The sequence below is a fragment of the Mastigoproctus giganteus genome, chromosome 2 (genome assembly GCF_048544385.1).
Source record: "Mastigoproctus giganteus isolate SK-2022 chromosome 2, ASM4854438v1, whole genome shotgun sequence".
NCBI classification, from domain to species: domain Eukaryota; kingdom Metazoa; phylum Arthropoda; class Arachnida; order Uropygi; family Thelyphonidae; genus Mastigoproctus; species Mastigoproctus giganteus.
The window spans coordinates 15542491-15569453 of record NC_143576.1 but is presented as its reverse complement, the minus strand read 5'-3'; the positions used below and the strand labels follow the sequence as shown (position 1 = coordinate 15569453).

At 36.2% G+C, this 26963-nt stretch overlaps 1 protein-coding gene across 1 annotated transcript in view; it reads right to left on the bottom strand.

The window, feature by feature from the left end:
- LOC150089184 (stromal interaction molecule homolog) overlaps window positions 1–26963 on the bottom strand; it is a 112352-nt gene that overhangs the window by 66507 nt on the left and 18882 nt on the right. Inside the window, exons 3-6 of the mRNA XM_090389670.1 lie at window positions 21110–21231; window positions 16799–16913; window positions 8150–8261; window positions 5763–5878 (exon numbers count right to left, since the gene is read on the bottom strand). Of these exons, the coding sequence (XP_090245796.1) occupies window positions 5763–5878; window positions 8150–8261; window positions 16799–16913; window positions 21110–21231 (465 nt within the window). The remainder of the gene's footprint in view (window positions 1–5762; window positions 5879–8149; window positions 8262–16798; window positions 16914–21109; window positions 21232–26963) is intronic.

The following is a 26963-nucleotide window of genomic DNA, read 5'->3' as shown; positions in this document are numbered from 1 at the left end:
ATAATAAAAAAAAAAATTGGGAATGTTGCTCCCTATTGAGTAGCTCCACCAGACAAAGGAGTAGAATTATTCGTAGCCGTATAACTAATTCTTCTTGTGAAAACATCAGATGCAAACTGCTGAAAAGCAATATAAGAATTCTTGTCTCCCACTAGCAAAGTTTCATACCCATGAGAGAGTGTAGAAACTGACGAACAACGAACATCTCTCAAGTCATTATACAGCAGACATTCAAATAAAATGTGGCTCCAATTTTCATTTTCCCCGCATTGACAAGCTTCCATTCTAGAAAGACCAAAACGGCAGTTTTTCGTTAAGAGATCCATGTCCCTTTAAGAGGAAGGATGTATATAAGTCTAAAGAGAACCAAACTGGTTTCTGCTTTACACAAAAGGTCACCCAGGGAAAAAAGTCCTAGTAACAGATCCGACAGATGACGTATCCCAGCGTGTCTGCCATAGATTAATCATTTCATTCCACAAACGATTACGTTCTTGCTTAATACCTGAATTAATATTCAGAACCAAACCAATAAATTCAGTTGATAGTTGATTTTTTAACCTATAACAAAGACCTCTGTAAGCTACGTGAAGGTCCAATGGCAATACACCTGCAAGAACCTGTACTGCAGAAGTTGAAACAGTACAAGTTCTTAACATACATAATAATATTGTACGTTGCATAGTAGCCAACTTCAATCGAAATTTAACAGTTCTAAGCCTGTGAAACCATACACCTGCAGCATAAGTAGCCATAGGAAGGAACACAGCATTATAATAGATTCTCGTGGTACATCTAGAAAGTCCCCAGTCTGAACGAGAAATTTTTACAATAGCACTAGTGAATCTTCTGATGTTTGTTGTTACATTATTTAAATGAGAGACAAAATTAAGCTTTGAGTCGACTGTAATCCCAAATAATTTAGTTTCAGAGACAAGTGGAGTCCTGTTATTATTAATCTTCACTAAACGGGGTCATTGAGGGTTTAAATGTGATCCAAAGATCATCATTTTAGTCTTAGACGAACTTACTGTCAATTTATTATCCACTGTCCATTGAAATAAATTTTGTAAGACATCACTGACATTACTTTTGATAGCAGATCTAGATGAACCACGAATTAAGATAGCAAGATTGTCGGCATAAGCAATGATTTAGTACTACTGAAACAACGGGAAATCCGATCCTGTAATACCATATTCCATATAAGAGGCCCTAAGATAGACCCCTGGGGACACCTCGTGAAACTTCTCTAGACATCACCTGAAATTTAGATTTCACTAAAATGTGACGATTACTGAAATAGCTTGTGAACAGGCGGTATAGTTTCTGAGAGCATCCAGCTGATCTTAACTGTTCGAGAGCACTCTGCCACCATAGAGAATCAAAAGCGGCCTCGAAATCAACAAAGGTAGCTAACATGTACTTTGATGTTGAATTCTCAATGTTGCGAGCAAATTAAACAAGTGCATCTTCACAGGACTTCCCTACACAGAACCCGTATTGATTAGAGGACACCATATTTTTCGACTGAAGAAGATCAGTAACAACGCAGAGTCATTAGACGCTCTAGCAACTTCCCAAGATTTGGCAAAAGTGCAATAGACCTATAAGATCTAGGATTTAATGCTGGTTTATCTGGTTTTTTTAATCAGTTTTAAAAGCGCAATTTTCCACATATCAGGAAAGAGACCTTCTTGGAGACATTTGTTAAAAAGTAAAAACAGTACTTGTGGACGCAATTTGAAAAATCACAAAATAAATGTATTTTCAACCAGGACTATTCCTGGACATTTCTTAATATTAATCTTTTTAGCAACAGAGGTTAACTCATCAATGGCAAATTCTTCTGTCTGAATATTGGTGGTATAAAGCGAATTTGCAACTCTAATATTTGAATGTTTAAGGGCAGTCATCCAAGTGCACAACCCTCAATTCTTTATACAGGCACAATTAATTTTTAATAAATATTTTAAATAATATACAGGCAGTTACCGCTTTACGAGATCTTGGGTTTATGAGTTCTTTTTTTCAAGTATCAACAAAATCAAAAATGTGAACATTCATTGCAATAAATAAATGCTAAACACAGCATTTCAAACTGCACATTTAGCTATACAATACAGTACTACTGTGCATTTAGACAGACGAGAGCATCTCACTGACTCACATAACAAAGCAGTTACAGCACCTCCGTAGCCAGGTGGGCAGGAGCAGCAGCAGTGCGTAGCACATGCTTCTTGATTAGACTGGGGTTCGGGCCCGTGACCACCAAATACAGAGGAAGCAGAAAGGTCAGGAAATGACCACTACATATCCCCGGAGCAATATGGCCTTGGTTGCTAATGCTCCTAAAAACCAAATAACAAACAAAGCAGTTACCAAGCTGATGTTACAAAAAGAGTGGTTGTGTTGCTCTTCATTTTCGCTGTCTTGTCTTATTTCATTGGAAACAAAAATTGAGATCATAAGCAAACAGCAGTGATTGTACAAAATGAAATAGAAGTAGTTGTTAATACTGTTAATGAATTGCAGCTTCAGGTTTCTACAATTGATGTCACTGATCTGCTTCAAGCACACAATGGAGAGATCACAAATGAAGACTTCCTTGAATGGCAAAATGTGAGGAAGCTGAGGAAGAAGAAGATTTCACAACTGAAACTCCTGTTCCTTCCTTCACTCTCAAGGGGCTTAATGAATCTTTTCAACACACAGAAAAAGCAATTGAGATTTTAGAGTACACTAAAAAATTTGCTACAGGTTTAAAAAATGCTTATACATGCTATCGTGAAATTTATAAAGAAAACAGAAGACTGTCTTAAAAACAAACGAATCTTGAAGCATTTCTGATGAACATTCTTTAATATTTGTATGACATAAATAATTTCTTTATTACTGACAAGTATAAAGTTATAGAATTCTTATAGTACCATGATAATAGACTAAATATAAAAATAGCGAAATTCTTAAAGTGCAGTACTCACCTTGAATATAATCTGCAATAGTTTTATGAAAAGACTGATGACTAAATATAAGGTGGAATGGTTAAAGTTAATGCATTAAGGTGGGATGAGATTTAATTTAACGGAATTTTAAAATAAGCGCAAGGAAGCAGAAGTGCACTACTCCATCCCTGGTTGTTATAAAGTAGAAAATAGTTAATCTGGAACATAAAAGAATTGATAATGCCAATAGTTGTGATGACAGACTTTCGTTAAGTTATAACGTCTTCAGTTGGCGGTGGTTAAGTGAGAAGTAATAACGCATGCTGTATTTTGAGGAATTTTCTATACTCTCGTGATGCTCTTTGGAACACGTGGGAATCTCAGATGTGAGAGATTCCAAGCCGAGGAAAGGTGAAAGGGAAGTTTTGCGTTTAGGATGTTGAGATTAGTATTGTGTTGAAACCATTCGATAATGAGGGCTTCATATTGAAGAATTTTGTGGCTGGTTTTAAGTCTTATAATGGTGATAGCGGAGTCAATTAAAGGAGTGTAATATCACCAAACTTAAAAATAAACTAGATTTAATCTTAAGAAAACTCAGACAAAATAAAGAAATCAATTTATACACACTGCAACAGATAGGAATCTGCAACAACATCCTTCCTCACATGTTTGGCATCACCAAACTACACAAACCTGGCCACCCATTAAGACCAATTATCTCTTTCAGTAAGTCAGCTTTTGCAAACCTATCCACCTACTTAGTTAAAATTATATCCCCTCTTACCAGATTCTCAGAATTCAAAATCAGCAACACCAATCAGGCCTTTCAGAAAATAAGCAATACTACCATTTCTGATGGAGATATCCTAGCATCTTTTGACGTAATATCTCTATATACTAACGTGCATATCCCATACACTTTACAGGCTTTACGGAAATTCTTAACAACAGATAACACTTTGACAAAACGTACCTCTCTTTCCATTAATAACATCCTTGAACTCACTTCATTTTTACTAGACGCCCGATATTTCAGATTCAACAATAAAATTTTCCAACAAAATTTTCGGTTTACCCATGGGTTTAGGTATCTCTGACCCCCTGTCAGAAATTTACCTAGCCACAATAGAGAACCAAATCTTTCAACCCTTCCCTCCAGAAATAAAATTATACACCCGTTACGCTGATGACATACTCATAATAGGCAATAGGTCCACTATAGACAATCTCTTTTTAAAATTTAATTCAATACATGATAGGTTAAAATTCACTCTTGAAATTGAAACCAACAACCACATTAATTTTCTCAACCTCACTGTTTACAAAACAGGTACCAAACTAGGTACAAAGATTTTCAGAAAAAAATACACATACAGGAAAATACCTACATTTTGCTTCGCACCGCCCCGCTGCACAAAAAAGCCGGTTTATACAACCAAATACATAATGCCCTCAAATATAGCACCTCTCAAATATAGCACCCCACAAAATGACTTAACCAATGAACTTCAATACCTCACAGAAAAATTTACAGCTAGGAACTACCCAATCCAACTCATTAACCACACTATTTCCACCGCCAAAAGTAAAATTAACAATCCACCAAAACCCACCACCAACGCAAATATACGCATCATCCTCCCATACCATAATGAACTTGCCAGACAATTCCGCCGTGTGTTTACAGGTACTGATATCTCCCTCATTTTTTCAGCTTATAATAAACTCTGATCCTTATTCAACACTTACAAAGACACACACACACACACACACACAAATACCCAACCAATGATTTGAACAATATAATTTACTTGATTAAATGTCAACCAAACTGTGATGCCTGTTATATCAGTAGTACTACTACCAAGTTTGGTTCTACCAAAACCTCCAACACTCGCACATACTACCACTATAATAGTCTTAGATCGGGACAAGCTAGTACAGAACTCACAATTCAAGCTCAAACCCACAATCACACTCCTTTAATTGACTCCGCTATCACCATTATAAGACTTAAAACCAGCCACAAAAAAATTCTTCAATATGAAGCCCTCATTATCGAATGGTTTCAACACAATACTAATCTCAACATCCTAAACGCAAAACTTCCCTTTCACCTTTCCTCGGTTTGGAATCTCTCACATCTGAGATTCCCACGTGTTCCAAAGAGCATCACGAGAGTATAGAAAATTCCTCAAAATACAGCATGCGTTATTACTTCTCACTTAACCACCGCCAACTGAAGACGTTATAACTTAACGAAAGTCTGTCGTCACGACTATTGGCATTATCAATTCTTTTATGTTCCAGATTAACTATTTTCTACTTTATGACAACCAGGGACAGAGTAGTACACTTCTGCTTCCTTGCGCTTATTTTAAAATTCCGTTAAATTAAATCTCATCCCACCTTAATGCATTAACTTAACCATTCCACCTTATATTTAGCCATCAGTCTTTTCATAAAACTATTGCAGATTATATTCAAGGTGAGTACCGTACTTTAAGCATTTCGCTATTTTTCTTTATTACTGTAATTTGCTTCATTTTAAAGACCATGTTTTCATTTCTTTTGATAAATAAATCATTGTTTAAGCATAAAATATTGTTTTGTTGACCTTTATTTAACAAAAAAACAACGAAACCATAAATATCTACAGGAAATAAATTCCTGCTTTATGAGTGCACACTAGGAATGAATTAACTCGTAAAGTTGAGAACTATCTGTATTTATATAACAAATAGCACATAACGGTACTTTTCTCAAATGCATTTAACTAATCATGGCTTTTATATACATAATTTAATTTCTTACATTTTGGAGGACCGAAAAGAACAACATCCATGGCTTTTAATGTAATCTTCTGTCTATGAATGGGATCTTTTATTCCCAAAACACCAGAGAGGAAATTAATGTTGCCAACTGCCATTCTTTAGGGAAAAAAAAAAAGTTCTGAGAAACAAAACAAGTACGAGATAAAAGCTTTTAAAAAGAAGAATAAAAACAAAAATAAACAGCATATACACGTACATATATATAATGTTAACTTTATATTAGAAGACAATGAAATAATAAGAAAGTAAGAAAAAGAAAAGAGAGAGGAAAGAAAAACAGAATATTCATGGACAATGGTTACTGACAGACAGACCAACCCAATGATGATTAATAGTTTTAAGGGCAGAAGAATGAAGAGAGAGAGAGAGAGAGAGAGATGAGTGAAGAAAGGGGAAAAGATTAGTTAAGAACTCAATTAGGTAGGGAAACTGTAAAAAGGTGGAAAAGAGGGTGTAAGAATGGGAAGAGATTATTAAAAAAACAATAGTGAAAGAGAAAGATAATGGGGAAAGGAATGCAGATTAGTAAACAGTAGTTATCAAGAATGTGTATGAAAAACAGAAGGAATAGCAAGAAGACAAAAGGAGAGATGGAGTGAAAATATTATATGTAATAAAACAACATAAAATAAATTATATATATATGATAAAATATCTAAAGAAGAGTGGATATTGTTACATAATGTACAATCGCAGCATCTTTTTCAAGAACCAATCATTGAAACATATACAAAAAAAAAAAAAAAAAAAAAACCAAGCTTGTCTCTGTTTCTGATATAAAATATATGCCAAAAATGTATTAGTTAGAAACTTTATGATGATTTTAAATTTTCATAAATATTTTTTTTAAAAAAATTTAACCAAAAGTGAAAGTTTTTCACTACTTTTGGTTAACTTTTTCACTTTCTGTTAAATTTTTATGAAAATTCAAAATCAAAGTTTCTAACTAATACCTTTTTGGCATATAATTTCAAAATATTATTAATTTTCCAATGCTTCCATTTTTCATTCTTATTTATTATGTAAGGGAAAAAAAATTTTTTTTTTTTTAAAAAAGGCATAAAAGTACAGAAAAAAGTATTCTGACATAATAGTACCTGCCTCATTCAATTCATTAAAATACAATTAATATTACAAAATAATCTTTTAAAAAGCTTAATGTTTTGTTAGCTGAGACAAGATGATCCCTTAAACAAAATTAACAGCATTAAAGAAATAGATGCTAACTCTCAGCCAATGCTCATTTAATGTGTTTGGTGTGTTGAACAGAAATAAAATATTTGCTGTAATTTTTTTTGTACTTTCACTTATATTTAGTTCTCAAATGAATGCTTTAATGTAATTATTAAAGGTTCAGGAGATTTTAAGCAAGCTGAAATTTGGACAATGAATTTGCAAAAGAAGTTATAAATAAAATGTTTGAATTGTCATGATCTAATACATTATCTTCATTCTTTGTGGGAGAAATGCAAAATTTAGTCTTTTCATTTTCATCATTTTTTTATAAATATAAGAATTCAAACATTTTATTTATAACTTCTTTTGCAAATTCACTGTCCAAATTCCATGAAGCACACTCTGGGTTAGTTAAATATTTTATCAATGACAATTTATTTTTCTTCAATTCCCAAATCATAATTCATTACATAATTTACTGCTAATTTTATTAATCATTTTAAATGAAACCTGAATAGCTCCTTAGCTAGTTAGCAAGTGCAAATCTGTAGCACCTTGACCATGAATCACAATGGCTGCAAAATGGCAGATAACTCTTTAATAATAAATAAATTCTATAATTTTGAAATCTGATCTCAAAACACTGATATTTTCAAGTTCTTCAGTGACCTCAAAATGCAAAATATTATCAAGCTTAACATCAGATTCAGAGAAGACTCCATCTGTATTCACTATACCCATTGCAATTCTATTCTGTATAATATAACACTTTGGTTATTGCTAAATATATCCTGTGGCTGTAATATAATTGATTAATTTCTCCATCTTCCATTCTTTCCCATTAAGGGTTGCTGCCAAAATATCATTTGCAAAATCTATACCAATTTTTTTTGCATTCTTCTTGGGGTAAATGGTTCCTAGGGGCCATCTGCCTCAAGGCCAGATCTACATAAGACATAATGATTCAATTCAAATTTTATATCCAGCTAAACTAAACCAGCCAAAGTTTCTATATCATTTTTAACAGATTTTGATTACTAAAATTTCTCAGTTACTCATCATTCAGTTATTCCCATCACTAATACACCCTATCTGTAATCAAAATATTTTTCCTCATTTTCACTTTCAAAATCTTAATATATCTTATAATAAGAAATGAATGGAATGGTAATGAAATCTTAACATATTTACCTTGGCAATGTTGTACCATCTACTGTATTCTCCTCAAAGTTCTTCACATATTGCTGCAACTCTACTGATGTAACAAGCCACTCAACTGTTTCTGCAACAGTCCAGTTGTGTACTGTCCATTCAAATTGGAAAAAAATAAAAAATAAAACACAGACACACACAACACTGAAGATATAATCAAGAATAAAAACTAGAAAGTTTATAGAATATACATAAATTAAATAACAAAATAACAAGTGAACAATAATTCTATTAACTAGGTTAATCAGTGATAATTCATATAAATTTACATGACTTACTACATAAACAAATTTTATTTGGATTAAAAATCAAAGCAAACACAATGTTGTATATGATCTTTGGTCCACAGTAACTGTGTTTAACTGAGTACAAGGGTAGTTATGTTTCATACCACCTCACACCAAATGTATGTGGTGTGTGTGTGCCCATGTGCAAGTGTGTGTTTCCTTCAAATAAAATTAATTTATATTTGTTTCAAAATGTATTGAGAGAGAGCAATCCTATAAAATGTTTGTGAAGCAGCTGAAAGGTTGCATTTACAGTTTGATAATGCTCATCAAATTCCACGTACTTTTTGAGGTCATCTGTTGATTATGGCTTAGTCGCATACACTTGCTCTTTCAGTAATTCCAAAGGATAAAATAAGTGATTAAGATGACCTGCCGACATCTCCACATTGAGAAAACTGCCTCACGAATGTTTGTGAGGTAGCTGGAGGGCTGCACTTACAGTTTTTGATGTGAAAACATCTATGGCGGCACTAGAGTAAAATCGACTGGTAACAAAATTTTCTTATAATGGAAATGACGTGATCGATGTAACAGAAATGACTCTATTGATATAACGGAAATGACGCAATTGATTGCTAATGAAATTTTTGATGTGAAAACATCTATGGTGCCACTAGAGTAAAATCGATTGGTAACAATTTTACTCTAGTGATTTACTCTAATGTTGATTCGGTACAGTAAGCAGCTGGTAGTAATATTAAGCCAGAATAAAAGCAGAATATTATGCAAGAAAGCGGGTAGTAATATTATGCAAGGATAAAATGCAAGATTTTGATCAATGTCAACCTTCTAAGTAGTGTAAGTTTTGATCAAACCGTTCAAAAATTGAAACAGTTTTTCCCTAGTGCCGCCAAATCCTGGAAAAAATATCTCCAGTTAAAATATCTCCCAGAAATAATTTTCTTGTTATTATTATAATAAGATTATTTAAGTAGGTAAAACTCCAGGTATTGGGTACAAGTCCATATTTCGTCTAACGGTTACTTCTATTATTAAACAGTGAAAAAATAGCAAAATTTGATACCGTGATACGGAAATCAATACAAACTACTGTTTGTTGTTTGTTTGGTTTTTAGGAGCATTAGCAACTAAGGCCATATTTCTCCAGGAATATGCGGTGGTCAAATCCTGACCTTTCCGCATCCTCTGTATTTGGTGGTGACGGGCTCGAACCCCGGTCTAATCAAGAAACGTGTGCTACGCACTGCTGCTCCTTCCCACCTGGCTATGGAGGTGCCAACATACAAACTACTGTTTCACTGCAATAGACATTGGTGCTTATGGGTGCAATGGTGATTCGAACATTTTTAAAAATTCAAATGTTGGAAGACACTGTCCTCCTAGTAACCTAATGGTTACTTCTAATATTAAATACTGGAAAAAAAAAAAAAAAATCGCAAAATTTGATACTGCTTTCCTTGCCCACTGTCCTCCTAGCTTGATATGCCTAGGGTCCCCCACTTAATGCTGTTTTAAATCGTGAACTTGTTTACCGATTTTAAAACAGCAGGATAGAGGGGAAAACACCCTATCTCAGCTAAGCACCCCCTTCTCGGCAACACAAAACAATCACAAAGAAAACACCTTCATAATAATCGCCCAATTACAGAATTCGACTGTACAATCAATCCCTTCTACGACAGGCGTAGCCAGGTGGGAAGAAGCAGCAGTGCATAGCACATGCTTCTTGATTAGACCAGAGTTCGAGCCCGTCACCACCAAATACGGAGGACGCGGAAAAGTATGGAATGACTACCACATATTCCCAGAGCAATATGGCCTTAGTTGCTAATGCTCCTAAAAACCAAAACAACAACAACCTTCTACGACAATGCACACTGCAAGGGGATAAGAGTTACCTAAATAATGGAGTATTACTTTAAGTATTACTAAGATTATTCAAGTATATTAAGATTATTATAATACTTAAACGTTTGATTATAATTTGTATGATTTTTTGCAAATTTTAATCTGTGATTTTGATATAATTAAATTGTGATTATTGTCAGTAATGTGTGCAAGTATTATAATAATAATTAGAAAATGGGATTTTTTCTGGGGATATTTATACCTGTTATCAGTGCCACCATAGATGTTTTCTTTTATGTGAAAACATCTTTTGTGCACTGCTTTTTGATAAAGTTTTTGGACTAAACTTCCTCAATGAGGCAAAAAATGAGCAGTTAAGACAAAAAAAATTTTTATTTAGAAATTATAAAATCTAAATGGTAATATTTAGCCCAATTTTAATATCAGATTCAAAAATTTCATCCAAATACAGGGGCCAGATAACAACTAGCCTAAACCTAATTTTAAGTGAGAAAGATGCGGTGCTTTTAAAGGAAACATACTATAATGCAAGGTGTTTATAAATTATGCCAACAAAATTATAGGAGCAATTCTAAGTACCAAAAGAGGTTTGTATAAACATGTCTGATTCTAAACATTTACAAAGCTAAGACTACTTAAATTTTAAAAAAGTTTTTTTTAAATTTTAGAAATGAATGGTAAAAAATAAATTAATACGGATATATCATAAACAGATACATATATATTATGAACACATTACCAGGTATATGGCTACTTATTATTTATCATTCAAAACTGGTAGCCATTGTTTAAAATTCATACAGCCATATCACTGTAACCATCCAGAACTGGATATGTATATTAACTTTTTTCCTTTTTCTTTACTTGTTTTGGTACTTAGAAGTGCCCTGTACATTAATACATTAAGTAGCCTTACAGTTCTAATTATGCTGGTTATTTTTAATTTACATAAGTTTTTTAGATTACTACTTAATATACTTAAAACCATTGTTTCATTCAAATCTTGCAGCCATTGTTTTTGTATAGAGAGTGGTAGGAAATTCAAATTTTTAATTGTGGTAAATAGGTAGCTCTAACGTAAAATTATATAGCATAATACGCATCACTGCATTTAAGATTCTATTAAATAGTGTAGTATTGACAATTAATTAATTAAATTTATTGATCTTATTAATTTTAAATATCATGCCCAAGACTAGAGCAGCAAAGCAACGGGCACAAAGTGGCAGGAGTGCTGTGACTCGGGGGAGAACCGAGGGGGGAGATTCTCGAACACATCACAGCCTGAAAAAATGTGCAACTTGTGAAATGTTTGCCAAACTCTCTGGAACAGAACATGTTCCAGCCAAGGAGAATGTCTGTGTGTGCCAGGTGCAGAGTGTGTCTAGAAATTAGGCATCAACTCAGCGTTCTAATGGATGTCTATGAGAGCTTGAGATGTAGGGTAGATGCCCTCAAAGAAATTAATATGAGGGCCCATCAAGCTCTCAGCTGCCCAACTCAATGCAAAAGCTCACTCCTGTGCATCAGGCAACACAGTGCCAATCTCCAAGGCAGAATGCGCTGGTCCCAAAGGAACCAGTTATTGTTGGTGACTCTATTGTCAGGGAGATGGGGAATATAATGTGTAAAAAGGATAGATGGAATAGGACCAGGGTATGTCTGCCAGGAGTGATGATGACGTGAAGCATATATCATCTTTTAAGAGCACAAAGGGTGATATTGTTATACACGTTGGCACCAACGACATTAAGAGTACGAGATCTAAAAATTTATTTAACAAGTACAGGTCAATGTTGCAAAAAAAGTCGTGACTTAGGATTAAATTTGAAAGTGTCTGCAATTCTGCCTTGTACATTCCCTGGAGGGAATGTACAAGGCTCAAGGGGTAGAATTTTTTTCAGTGTGGTCTATGCTTGTTAACAGGAGAGACTGCTTCTACAGGGATGGGATACACTTTAATAGAAAGGGTGCAAGAATATTTGCTGATGCTATCGAGGCAGTGTTAGGTGGTTCGGAAAACTGCTAGCTTGGGGGGGGGATTCACAGACTAAAAGTAGAGGCAGGCAGAGGTGAAGGTGATTTTTGCACTACTTCTATTAGAATAAGCAGCAGCCTGGAGCGAGGGGTGGTGGGGGTTTCAGGGACTGATGGCAGTCATCGTGAAACAGGTGGGTATATGGGATGTGTTAGGGTAACTAAGAATAAGAAAAGGTGCATGTATACCAATGCTAGAAGTATAATAAATAATGATGAATTTGAAGTGTTGGTCAAAACACCAAAGGCGGATATTTGTTGGGATATCAGAGATGTGGTGTCACACAGATATTAGGAATGCAGAATTGGAATTTGGGGAGTACAATGTGTACATAAAGGATAGACAGGATAGGAAGGGAGGAGGGGTTATGCTGTTAATTAAGAAAAACATAAAATCAAAAGAAGTGCATCCAGTTGATATAGGTGAACAGTGCACTGTTGAGTCAGTTTGGTGTGACTTAAGCACTGGGAAAGGAAAAATAAGAGTAGGAGTGTGTTATAGGCCTAATGACTCGAATGAGTACAATGAACAATTGTACAGAGAAATAGAGTGGGCCAGTAAATCAGAATGTCTTATAATGGGGAATTTTAACTTCCCAGATATTGACTGAAACTTGTGGATCGGTCACTCGCACACTAGTAAGACTTTTGTGGATTTACCGGATGATTGTTTTCTGCAGCAGCATGTTTGAGAGGCAACCAGAGAGGGTAATACTCTTGATCTGATTATTAACAGTGATCATTTGTGTATTAAGAATTTCAGATAAAGGAACCACTAGATGGCAGTGATCACAGTGTACTGATGTGGGATTTACTTAAAGATATAATTACCATTAAGGGTAAAGGAAAGGGTTTTTGCTTCCGTAAAGGTGACTACAGTGGTCTCAGAGTTTTTAAATTCTGTACAGTGGGACCAACTGATGGTGTTACCAACAGCAAATTCTAAGTGGGAAGCATTCAAGGAATTAATTGTGGAAGCTATTAAAAATTTCATACCTATTAAGAAATATTGTTCAAAGTTGAGGCCTAAATGGTTGTCAAATGAACTAACGAGACTTGTGGCAGAGAATAAAAATGCATGGGATGCATATAAATTATCAAGCGACACAGAAGCCTATGGCAGATATAAGCTAGTCTGTAATCAAGTCACAAAGAAGGTTAGGCAGGCAAAGACAGATTACGAGAAATCTTTAAGAAAAACAGCAAGAATTTCTTTACTTATATAAACTGTAAAAGGAAGGGGATGAATCTGATTGGTCCACTTGATATCAATAGTCCGACTGTTGATGATCCTGCTCAGATAGCAAACAAACTGAATGAGTATTTTGCATCTATATTCACACATGAGGAGTTATTAAGGATTGAAAATGCCAGAAGATTATCAAATTGTAGCAGGGAGCTTAATGATTTTATAATAACTGAGAGCAAAGTGGAAGAGAAATTGTTGAATTTAAATATAAGAAAGGCACCTGGGGTGGATGAGATCTATCCAGTTATATTAAAGGAATCTGCAAAGGAAGTAAGCAACCCTTAGCCATAATTATGAGAGCAATCTTGGATTCAGGAAGGTCCCCATGGACTGTAGATGTGCAAATGTATCTCCCACAAAGGGGGATCGAAGGGTGACACGAGTAATTGCAGACCAGTTAGTTTAACTTCTGTTCCAGGTAAAATAATGGAGTCACTGGTTAAAAATGTATTGCAGGATCATCTAGACAAGACTGAAACAATAATTCAGACACAGCATGGGTTTCTTAAGGGAAAGTCTTGTCTGACAGATCTGATTGGATATTATGATGTGGTTACAAAGGAACTTGATGCAAAAAATAATTTTGATATCATATACTTGGATTTCAGGAAAGCTTTTGACACTGTTGCGCATGGAAGACTACTGTACAAATTGGAATAGAATGGTATTGAGTGCAAGTTGCTACAATGGATAAAAGGATGGTTGAGTGGGAGAAAACAGAGGGTGATAATCAATGGACACTGCTCTTCGTGGACTAATGTTATTAGTGGAGTTCCACATGGTTCGGTGTTGGGTCCACTGTTGTTTTGTACATTTATCAATGATATTGATGAAGGTATATCAGGCTTAGTGTCGAAGTTTGCAGATGATACAAAGGTTGGCAAGGTTGTTAATGACAGTAATGGCAGTGTGCTACTGCAACAGGATCTAGAAAATTTGGGAAGATGGGCTGAGAAGTGGCAACCGAAGTTTAACATTGGCAAATGCAAAGTACTGAATATGGGTAGAAGTAACCCCAGAGGAATGTACCAACTGTGTGGTACTACACTTAAGGTGAAAGAAAATGAAAAAGACCTGGGAGTAATTGCGCAGTCAGATATGAAGTTTTCTGAGCAATGCAGACAGGCTGCCAGGGCAGGTCATGGGGTTTTGTCAATGATATACAGGAATTTTGCTAGCAGGGAAAAGGAGGTGATTGTCCTTCTGTATAAGGCCTTGAGTACTGCGTACAGGTCTGGAGGCCTCATTTGAGGAAGGATGTAGATTTGCTTGAGCGTGTACAGAAAAGGACAACAAGATTGGTGAGGGGAATGAAGGGATCCTCTTACCAAGAGAGGCTTAAGTTCTGCAAATTGCAGCGGCTGGAGACTAGGCACCTGCGAGGTGATCTGATTGAGGTGTATAAGGCCTTGAATGGGTTGAGCACGCTGAATTCTGATGGGATTCTTCCACTTGTTCAGATTAGGAATCTAAGGGGACATAAATTCAAATAGAGGAAAGACAGCTGTAGAATAGATGTGCGGAAATTTGCCTCTAGCCAGCGGGTGGTTAATTGCTGGAACAAAACTTCCATCTATCATTGTAGAAGTTGATAATTTAAATAAATGTAAGGAGGAACTGGGCAAACATTTATAGGGAATGGTTGTGTAAATTTTTTTTTTTTTTTTTTTTTTGGCTGATGATGCAAAGCTCATAAGCTTGCTTTCTTGCATCACATGCCACTATTATTACTACTACTACATATATATTAGGTTAATATATACAGTATAAAAAAAAATCATTCTGTATCCGGTTAAATGTTTTTAACTGGATACAGAAACTGACAGGCAAAAAAAAAAAAAAAAGAAAAGAAAGAAAAAAAAATTGAAAAAGCAATGGAGTTTTGCCAAATACAGCTGTATGAAAATCATACCTTCAAGATGCCTCTGGCATCTGTGCATACTTGAACACTCTGCCCTACACTTTCTCCATCCCAACGAGTTTGGTCATGCTGATCAAAGTCCATATATGCTTTTTGAGGTCATCTATTGATTATGGCAGAGTGATATACATTTTCTCTCAGCAATTGACTAGCTGACACCTCCATACTGAGAGAGCCATCATATAGAATGGCTGTGAAGCAGCTGGAGGGTTGCATTTACAGTCTGATAGGCTGTGCCATCTTTCTGCAATAAAGAGGGAAGCAGAATTATAAAGCAATTCACAGTGAGAGTTCCCACATCACCAACAAAAAAAAGGACCACAAACATGTTTGAATGTAATGCCATATCAAAGAGTGATACAGTCATTATGCAAAGGGTGCCAGTGCAATCTCTATGGCATATGAGTTTCCATGTCCCATATGTGACAATTCTGCTTACTGATATAACCACTCAAGTGGAAATGGGCTTCATATGTCACCATGAGTCTATGATGAAACCATGGACCCTGCACCAGGACTAGAGGCACCTGCAAACTGTCTGTATGCTCAACTACCAGCTTGTAACTATCGTTTTCTGAACCAGGCAAAGCCTTGTATGGAAAATGCCAAGGCCTTTCATTTGGATTTGTGGCAATGAAATGTTCATTCCATAGCTACCTATTGTGAGAGGTGCCTGCACCTCAGTGACATTGTGCAGATTGTGTAGTGGACTTGTGACAATTATGCTCCATGACATTGTGCTGTATGGAAATGCTCAGTTGACCCAAGTGTGCAATGCTGCCTACATTACCATCCATCCAAAATTTTTCCACACATCTGATGATGTGCCTTGATGTATTGTGCAATTCCTACACAATATATCTACTGAAAAGTGCACTCAGCTTCTGCAATTGAACAGCTGTTTCTAAACTCAAATTCCCAGGTTAGATGCATGTTCTTGGTTTCTCTATTTATTTACCTTAAATCCCTGAAAAAAAAAAAAAATTTAGTACACATTATTTGTTACTTATGTGAAAAATTAAATCATTACTTAACTTTGGGTTCACCAGTATAAAGCTGAAGCTAAATAAATACACACCTTTTATACTGCATGCTTTAGGATACGGTGTCTTTTGTGCCTTCCAAAGTAGACTACTAATTATTTAATTCACTAGCATTTAAACACACCTGTCTGCATATTTACTTTCTTTCACTTTATATTAGAGAGAAGATGCCAACAGCATTTCAAAACTACCATACACACAATCCATATGCATACAAAAAACAGAGTTGTTTTATGAAAAGAGTGAAAATATTTTTACCTTCTGAAATCTTCCACATATTCCACAGTTCTTCTACTGTTATATATTTATCATTACGATGAAAACTTTTCTGTCGTTCATATCCATTTTCATATTGTAATTCATCTCTCAAGAACTATAAAGGAAATATATATTAATACTCATATTTAGTCAAGAGCACTATTTCAAGACAGAAAAGTCTAAAGAATGCATATATAATGTTAAGATAACAAATGATTATACTGAATTAGACTAATAATTCTAATGCTTTTTTTTCTATCAAAAGAGTAGCCTGCTTCTACACAAACTGGAAGATTTGAAATTCAGAAAACACAGGGCCTCTTTCATTACGATTCCATATCTGTTCTTATTATTACATTTTGTCGGATTTGGGTAGTAGTTTTTAATTCCGCTCTCTCTCTCGCACACAAATACACACACACTAAATGATTTTTTTATGATTAGGTAACAGTACACCATACTACAAAACATGCAGAAATGGTTAAAAAATATATATTTTTTTAAATAATGGATGCGAGTACAATCTTTTTCTGGAATGTAGAAACTGTAGAGTTTGTAATTGTGAACTTCATTTGATGTAGCTTTCTAAACTTGCTTTCTGTTTTTTTTTTTTAAGTAAATGATGCTGGCATTTCTTTATTCCTCCCTTGACTAAGTTTACAATATGAAATGCACTCAATATTAGCCATCCATGTAAATGGTTAAAAGTGGTGGATCTGTTATGATATGGAGCTGTCTGTTGATGCAGTCCAATTCTTCCTCATTCATCTTAAGGAAATGCTGGCATTTAGTGAATGAATCTTGCCCACAACTGACAAACCAAACTAGTTTATTCATTCCTGCACTAACCATCAATAATTTTATCATACAGTTTTTCTTTTTAAACCAATAATTTTATGCGTAAATGGACTTTTAAAAATCATTACTTTTGTTGTGAAAAGTATTAGAGCATAAAAATTACAGGTTGTAACGGTTTAACCTTTTATGAAAAGACATTTGATAAAAATTTCCTATCTTCCAATACATGCTGAAGTATGATTGTACTGAAAAGGAAGGTCTGTGTTCTGTCACAGATGGGGCATTCTTAGTGTAAATGTTTAACTGATCAAGGAATATTACAGTTACAGCATTGAGGAAGTTCTTCTGCTCTGAGCAGATTCTTTCAAATGATATTTAATAAGTATTCTTAAGGGAAATCATCCCAGAATTGGAAATATTTTCATTACAGTGAAATCAGGTTAAATGGTAATCATTATTGTTTGCTTGCTTCAGAACATCTGTATGAATACGACAGGATCTGCACACTAGGTCACCTTGAGTTAAGCTTAAAAGGTAATCTACATTTCTTTTGCAGCCAGGTTATATCAGGTTGTCTGTAGGTCACAGAGGTAAAGAGGAGACTGCTCAACCAGTAGATTAAGTCTCACTGCAAGAGGGGGTTTACGAATTTGGCTGGTTGGGTCTTTACTTGGTTTTAGAAAGGCAAGTACAAAGATATGATGCCATTGTTCAGGAAATGTATTTCCCATAAAGAGTCAATGATTAAGATTTAGCAATGATTGCAAGGTTTCACTCTGTTAGTCAGAGTGAAGCCTCTTTCATTCCTGTTAGAGATCTTTATGAAGATCTCTTTGGTCATCAGCTTACATTTTACACTTACAATGTCAGTGTAAAATGTAAGCCTAATGTAAGAAAATGTAAAGTTCACTTAACATAGGCAAATACACAATGAATCATGGGTTTCCTTTGTCCTGCACCTCAATAAACAACATTGTTCCCCGATGACAATGAGATAATCTTGGAAACAGCCCTCTGAGTAATGGCATATATTACTAATAAAAACAGCAAAATTATACTTCTTAGAGCAGTGCTATTTATTTTAAGTACAGGCCAGACAACTAATGGTGACTTGCCTTCAACATCAGACTGATGAGTTTTGTATGAAATATAGTTTGCTTTTAGATATACACATAAATGACAATTTGACAGCTCATATAATTATGTTAAACAAAAATTTAATGCTGCAATAATTAAGGACAAACACCAGCCAAGGAATAAAAAATTTACTATAAAAATAATGTGATACACTATCGGAAGACTAAAATACTACAATAAATTACGATAAAATAAACTACGATAAAACATTAAAAATATACCGAAGCAATAAAATTATCTAAAATAAACTGGATTAAAAGTGATAAAACCTGAAGCTTTCGGAGACTGCTGTCTCCTTCTTCAACAGTATACTATTACTGCAATGACACATCCTTAAGTAGCAGGACCATGGCACTCATGCACGTGGTCCATCAGACACATGGTCGGCATTCCCCACGCGCGCATCGGAAACGGAAGTGGCTCAGGAGCGTGTCAAACAACCGGTCATCCCGTCTGAGGACAACTGCCTCAAACAGGGGGTGTAAACGTGTCCCCCTGTCCCTGTTAATGTTATTACGACTGGATGAACTGATTCGCAAGCTCTCGAGCCACTTGCGTTCCCAAAATCCATGGGCACGGTCTGTAATGACCGCGTCTTCAGGGGAGATCTGATGCTGCTTCTCCCAGAAATGCTCTGCCACAGCAGACCTCACATAATTAGCAGTCTTAATATGTCCATCTGGGAGAGCACATGACCACTATTAAGACTGCTAATTATGTGAGGTCTGCTGTGGCAGAGCATTTCTTGGAGAAGCAGCATCAGATCTCCCCTGAAGACGCGGTCATTACGGACCGTGCCCATGGATTTTGGGAACGCAAGTGGCTCGAGAGCTTGCGAATCAGTTCATCCAGTCGTAATAACATTAACAGGGACAGGGGGACATGTTTACACCCCCTGTTTGAGGCAGTTGTCCTCAGACGGGATGACCGGTTCTGTTTGACACGCTCCCGAGCCATTTCCGTTTCCAATGCGCACATGGGGAATGCCGACCATGTGTCTGATGGACCACGTGCATGAGTGCCATGGTCCTGCTACTTAAGGATGTGTCATTGCAGTAATAGTATACTGTTGAAGAAGGAGGCAGCAGTCTCCAAAAGCTTCAGGTTTTATCGCTTTTAATCCAGTTTATTTTAGATAAATTTTATTGCTTTGGTATATTTTTAATGTTTTATCGTAGTTTATTTTATCGTAATTTATTGTAGTATTTGCAAGCTCTCGAGCCACTTGCGTTCCCAAAATCCATGGGCACTGTCCATAATGACCGCGTCTTCAGGGGAGATCTGATGCTGCTTCTCCCAGAAATGCTCTGCCATAGCAGACCTCGCATAATTAACAGTCTTAATATGTCTGTCTGGGAGAGCACATGACCGCTATTAAGACTGCTAATTATGCAAGGTCTGCTGTGGCAGAGCATTTCTGGGAGAAGCAGAATCAGATCTCCCCTGAAGACGCGGTCATTACGGACAGTGCCCATGGATTTTGAGAACGCAAGTGGCTCGAGAGCTTGCGAATCGGTTCATCCAGTCGTAATACCATTAACAGGGGGACACGTTTACGCCCCCCCCTGTTCGAGGCAGTTGTCCTCAGACGGGATGACCGGTTGTTTGACACGCTCCCGAGCCATTTCCGTTTCCGATGCGCGCGTGTGGAATGCCGACCATGTGTCTGATGGACCACGTGCATGAGTGCCATGCTCCTGCTACTTAAGGATGTGTCATTGCAGTAATAGTATACTGTTGAAGGAGACAGCAGTCTCCGAAAGACTCAGGTTTTATCGTTTTTAATCCAGTTTATTTTAGATAATTTTATTGCTTCAGTATATTTTTAACGTTTTATCGTAATTTATTGTAGTATTTTAGTCTTCCGATAGTGTATCATATTATTTTATTATTTTTATAGTAATTTTTTTTTTATTTCTTGGCTGGTGTTTGTCCTTAATTATTGCAGTATGGAATTTCCCAGCCCCATAGGCCTGTTTGAAGATAAAAATTTAATGATACTGACATGCAGAGGGAAAGTCTGTCCAGAACACTGAGTAAATGGAGTTTGTTAAAAATGCATCAATCTCACTGTGAAGGCACTCACGGCAAGAATGATGCATTTTGATTTGATCTGATGCATTTGCAGACCATGTAAAAAAAAAAAAAAAAAACACTACTCCAAATGGACACTGCTATTTATTTGAAACACATGCCAACCATTTAGAAGCTTTTTGGCATTTTAAAAATAAATTAAATTTAAAAAATTATATAAAATGAAAAAATAGATGTTACAAATATTTCTCATAATAGGTCAGTATACATGAAAACTATATTAATAACCAAAAAATAAATTGTGACAAAAAAAAAAAAGAAAAGATAAAAAATAAAACATACCTCATCACTTTCCGCAACATCCACATTTCCATTTGCATCATCATCTAATTGCCGATGGAGGGCACGTATAGCTTCATATCCTAATTTGTCTGAACATGCATTTACAGCCTCACATTCTAATTCTGTAACGAGTACAAGCACTTTTAAGTGTATGTAATTAGGGGTAGAAGTATTTACAGGATAGTCCTAATAAGGCTGCTGACAGAAAATGGTTAATTACATTAATTATATTCCAATACTGCATGTCGATAAACAAGTTGTTTTTACAGCTGATCAACATGACTAAATTTAAATGACTGTGCTATGTTGGTGAGGCTCTATTGGAAGAAAAAAAAAAAAAAATTCCTTGCCTGCACTTCATTAAAAGTGCTAACTGGAAAGATTAAAATATGGGCCTCTATCACAAAATGGATGATCAGCATAATACAGAAGTATGAGGAACCAGGTAGTTTGTGTATGCATTACATGGCAGAGAAAGGCCATCAGATTCTTAAAGTAATGTTAATGAAACTGCTACTGCAAGGACTGAGGATATCACATAATTCACATTTTTCTGATAGCAAAGAAGTGGTTGCTAGACAATTGAACCTCTCAAATTAAATTGCTCATAAGGTCCAGCACTGAAATTTCACTGGTACCCATAAAAACTGCACACAGTTGGCAGCTGACTCTGAGTGAGGCTAAGAAATTTGCAGCTTCTACTTCAGTTCCTGGCTAGAATTTAGGCAGGTAGTACAGCTAAATAGCATGCAAAATTCTGTAGACCAACAAGCTACACTTCCAACTGAACAATAATGTTGCTACTTGGGATTACCAGATATTGAGAAACACATCCACATATCTACAAAATTTAACTGCACTCCTGTCCCCTTTTCTCACGTTAGTGTTGCAATTTCAGCACTATATTTATTATAGTACCCTTCTTTGAGGGTTCAATCACATAATCCTGTGAAGTATCATAACTGGTGTGCAACACCATGAATTCCATATCCAGAGTGCTATTCCAAATCTTCAAGACAGAAGTTATTTGGACACTGTGTTTAATAATGCAGTGGAGTTATATGCAAGACTGAACACCAGTGTATGTTGCTAACCTAGCAAAAACCAATCTCAAACAAATCATTTTTACATATTTCCAAATCTTTAGCTCTCTCAATCAGTCAACCTTAAATCTGACTGTTGCTAAATTTCACCTCTATATGATTAGACATTTCATATCTACAGGCCATCAAAGTAATGCACTTCAATTATAATTATCCTGTACATCTAGAGATTTATGCATTTTTAATTTTGGCTTGTTAATTTCTGAAAACCCACTACAAAAACATAAATACAAATCATAACTTAGTTTGTAAGAATGTGGTGCTGAATTTATTTTTCAGTATGTTAAATTACTAATTACTTCAATTTTATATATAAAAGTTCTAATTATATTTATATGACTTTTGTTAACAATTTTGCAAAATTGTCAAGGAAAGTCATGTGATATGCGATTTATCATAAGTGATTCCACTGCCTAACGCATTTAAACATTTCATTTCCCTTATATGCTATACCCCTTCAAGAGAAGCAACACACACACACACACACACACACACACACACACACACACACACACACACACACACACACACACACACACAAAAGTATGCTGCTGCAAAAATATCTTGAAATATTAGGCAGATGGGTGAGAAATGGAAAATAAAGTTTAACATTGACAAATGCAAAGTACTGCATATAGATCACAGTAATCACAGGTTAATGTAACTACTGTGTGGTACTACACTTGGGGTAGTGGAAAATGAAAAGGACCTGGGGATAACTGTGCAGTCAGATATGAAGTTCTATGAGCAGTGTAGACAGGCTGTCCAGAGAGCTCATGGAGTTTTGTCAATGATATACAGTAATTTTGCTGGAAGGGATAAAAGTGATTATCCTAATATATAATGCAATGGTCGGGCCACATTTGAGAACTGCATACAGGCCTGGAGGCCACATTTTAGGAAGGATGTTAAGCAGCTGGAACGGGTAAAGAGAAGAGGTGCTCTTACCAAGAAAGGCTTGTTCTGCAAATTGCAGCATCCAGATACTAGGCACCTGTAAGGTGATCTGATTAAAGTGTTCAAGGCTTCGAAAGGTTTGAGCAAACTCAATGCTGATGGCATTCTTCCTCTTGCTCAGACTATGCACATGAGGGGACATAAATTCAAACTGAGGAAGGATGGTTTCAGAATAGCTGTGCGGAAGTTTGCCTTCAGCCAATGGATGGTTTATTGCAGACAAGCTTCCATCTGCTGTTGTGGAAGTGGATAGTTTGAACAAATTCAAGGAAGAACTATACAAGTTATTGGAGGGGATGGATAGGTAAAATGGATTTTTTGTTTTGGCTGATGCTGTATAGCTTGTTTTCTTGTATCATATGCCACACACACACACACACACACACACACACACACACCAATAAAAACTGACCATCCCCATGTTTTGGCAATCAGCCATTCCTCCATGCATGGTAAAGGAATGCATGCTGCAATGAGAACCAGTAAATGTGATACTGCAGGTTCATGATATGCGGTCCATACAAAGTACTTGATCGACGTGGGCAAAGGATGTGATTGGAGGGATTTCAAAAAAGGAATGATTGCTGGGTACTGGTTGATGGATGGAAGTATTACAGTAACTGAATCTTGTGGGCTATTTGCAGAACGCTGAGAGTGGGCAGACAGCAGACAGAGAGCAGTTGCTGGGCCAATGGTAGGTTCCCATACTACAACAGTGATCATTGTAAATGTAAGCTATCCTGCCTTGTGTGAGCTTATAGACAGAAAACAATAGAATGGCTGACCATGGACTTTAAACACAGGAAGACCAGTGGTGCTTCCAAGAACACAATCCGATGAGCTCTCCCCCATGTGGACCTCAGAGTAGGTGCCCAGTCAAAGTCCAGTTCCCAAAGCCATTTCACATATTTTAGGTGCCAATGACACCTAAAGTTTGCATATGAACAGTGTCACTGGACCATTGATGACTGGAAAAAAGCTGTCTTTCTGATGAATCACGTTTACTGCTATGCCATTTGGATTGTAGATTGAAGGTAGTGACAAAATGTGGAGAAGAATCACTCTGACATCCTGGTCCAACAAAAACAGACAGGTGGTGGCAGTGTTTTGTAATGGAGGATGTTTTCCTGAAAATCTCTTGGAGCTCTCATACCCCCAAGATTCTGAATGCCAAATCTATCTATCCATTCTGCCTTATCAGGTACCCCTTCATGGTGATAGTTTTCCCAAATTGCACAAGTGTGTTCCAGCAGAATAATGCAACCTGCCGGTATTGTTCGAGAGTGGTTCACCAAACACAAACATCACTTCCACTGCTACCTTGGTTGCCAATTTTGCAAGATATGAATCCCACAAAACATATCTGGGATTATGTGGATGAGCAGATACAGCATTTGGATCCTCCAACATGGACTACTGCAGATCTCTGGGACACAATCCTGTCAACATGATACAACATAGCTCCTATAATGTTCAGAGGCCTTACAGGGTCCATGCCTTGTTGTGTGGCAGCATACTGAAGGCAAAAGGAGACCATACCAAATATTAAGTAGGTGGTTAGAATGTTGTAACTGGACACTGTGTGCAAGGCCGTGCAAAAGTACTTGGGGGACCCGGATGCAAAAGGGGTTAAGGAGCCTCGTTTATTTATGTTGACACTTTCATGGCTCCCTATATTGGAGTCCCCAAGGTCAGGGGGTCCTGTGGTGCATCCAATGCACCCCCCCCCCATTTGCACGGCCCTGAGTGTGTGTGTGTGTGTGTGTACATAACTACAACTGCATACCATCCACATAAATTGTCCCTCCTTTTTTCTACACCTGCTTATTTCAATTTCTATTAATTTTTAACCAAAAATTTTTACCAAATTTAATTTTTACCAACGTTTTTACTAAATTTCATTTTCTACTTGGCATGTATTTTACATCAATAATAGAGACACGTTATTGCTGTTTCTTACTTGCAGTCCTGGTGGTTGACAGCTAACGAACACATTGATTTGCAAGTTATATGGCAATATTCTTTCTCGATTCTTTTAATTCTGTATATATATTTTTGTGTATTTTTTTTCTCCTCTCCTCCATTTTTCTCTTCCACCTAAAACTATTTATACCCCTATTTTTATATTTTTTCTCATTTATTACTTTATTTTCCTTGCGTTTCTGGGGTTTAGCTTCATCATCATCATCCATTTTCAATCCACTGCAGGATGAAGGCCTCTCCAGCAACTTTCCAGTTCCTTCTGTTTTGAGCACTGGCCATCCATTTACTACCCACAAACTCATGAATTTCATCTATCCATCTCCGCCTTTGTCTTCCAGGTTTTCTTCTAGCTCCTCTTGGATACCATTCTGTTATTTTCTTAGTCCATCTGTCATCATGTCTTCGAGCTATGTGTCCTGCCCAAGAGGAGCAGGACACATAGCTCGAAGGATGTCCATCCAAAATTTATTCTTCTCTTGACTTCTAGCCATTTATCATTATTACAGCTATGACTTGTCCCAGATAAGTACATGACTCCACCTTTTCAATTACTGCTCCTTCAATCATTATTTCCCTTTCTGTGGCATACTTGTTCATCATTACTTTTGTTTTAGCCATATTCATCTTTAGTTCAAAATCCTTACTAATTGTGCATATCTGATTAAGATTTTCCTCTAATTCTTTGGGATCGTGGCTTATGACCACAATGTCATCTGCAAATCGTAAATGGTTTAGGTACTCTCCATTCACATTGACTCCTTTCTGCGACCAGTCTAACCTTCTGAAAGCTTCCTCTAGGGCAGCAGTAAACAGCTTCGGAGATATTGTGTCTCCTTGTCGAACTCCTTTCTCAATTTTAAATTTCCTACTGTCTTTGTCTAGTCTAATAAAGGAGGTAGCACTTATATATTTTCTTCAAAATCATAATATATGGGGTATCTATGCCTTGTCTTTCCAGTGCCCTAAACATTGCCTTATGCTGTATAGAGTCAAATGCCTTTTTATAATCCACAAATGCCAGGCATAATGGTGTTTTATATTCATTTGCTTTCTCCATTAGCTGTGATATTACGTGAAGGTGATCCATAGTTGAGAATCCTGTCCTAAAGTCAGTTTGCTCTTTCGGTTGATTCTCATCAAGTACTCTTTCTAATCTGTTAGTAATGACCCTTGTGAACAACTTGTAGATGTGGGATAACAAGCTAATTGGTCTATAATTTCCAATTTCTGATTTATCTCCTTTCTTATGCATCAAAACTATGATTGCATTATTCCACTGCTTAGGCATCACATCTTTTCGAATGCACTTTGTGAAGAGCCTTGCCAGTTTTTGTGTTATGTCTCTTCCTCCCAATTTTAACAACTCTACAGTAACTTCATCTTCCCCCGAGGCTTTCTGATTCTTCATTTTCTTCAATGCATGTTCTACCTCATCAGGAAGAATATCGGGTATGTCATATGTGTTGCTACTTTGCAATCCATCTTCCCCACTGCTGGCATCATTCCCTTGCTCCTTGTATAATTCTCTATAGTAGTCTTTTGCTATTTGAATTATGCCTTCTCTGCTGTTTATAAGTACACCATCACTATTCTTCAGTTTCAGTATCATTTGTCTTTCTGTATTACTGCTCATGGCTGCTGATTTAAATCCTTTGTTTTCCCTTAATGCTTGTTCTACTTTTCTTGTGTTAAATCTTCTTATGTCCTCTCTGAGTCTCTTTTTAATGGCTTTGCATAACTCAGTATACTCAATTTTCTCCCTGTCAGTGTTTTTCTTCCTCTTCATTTGTTGTCTTCGGTTCATCATGACA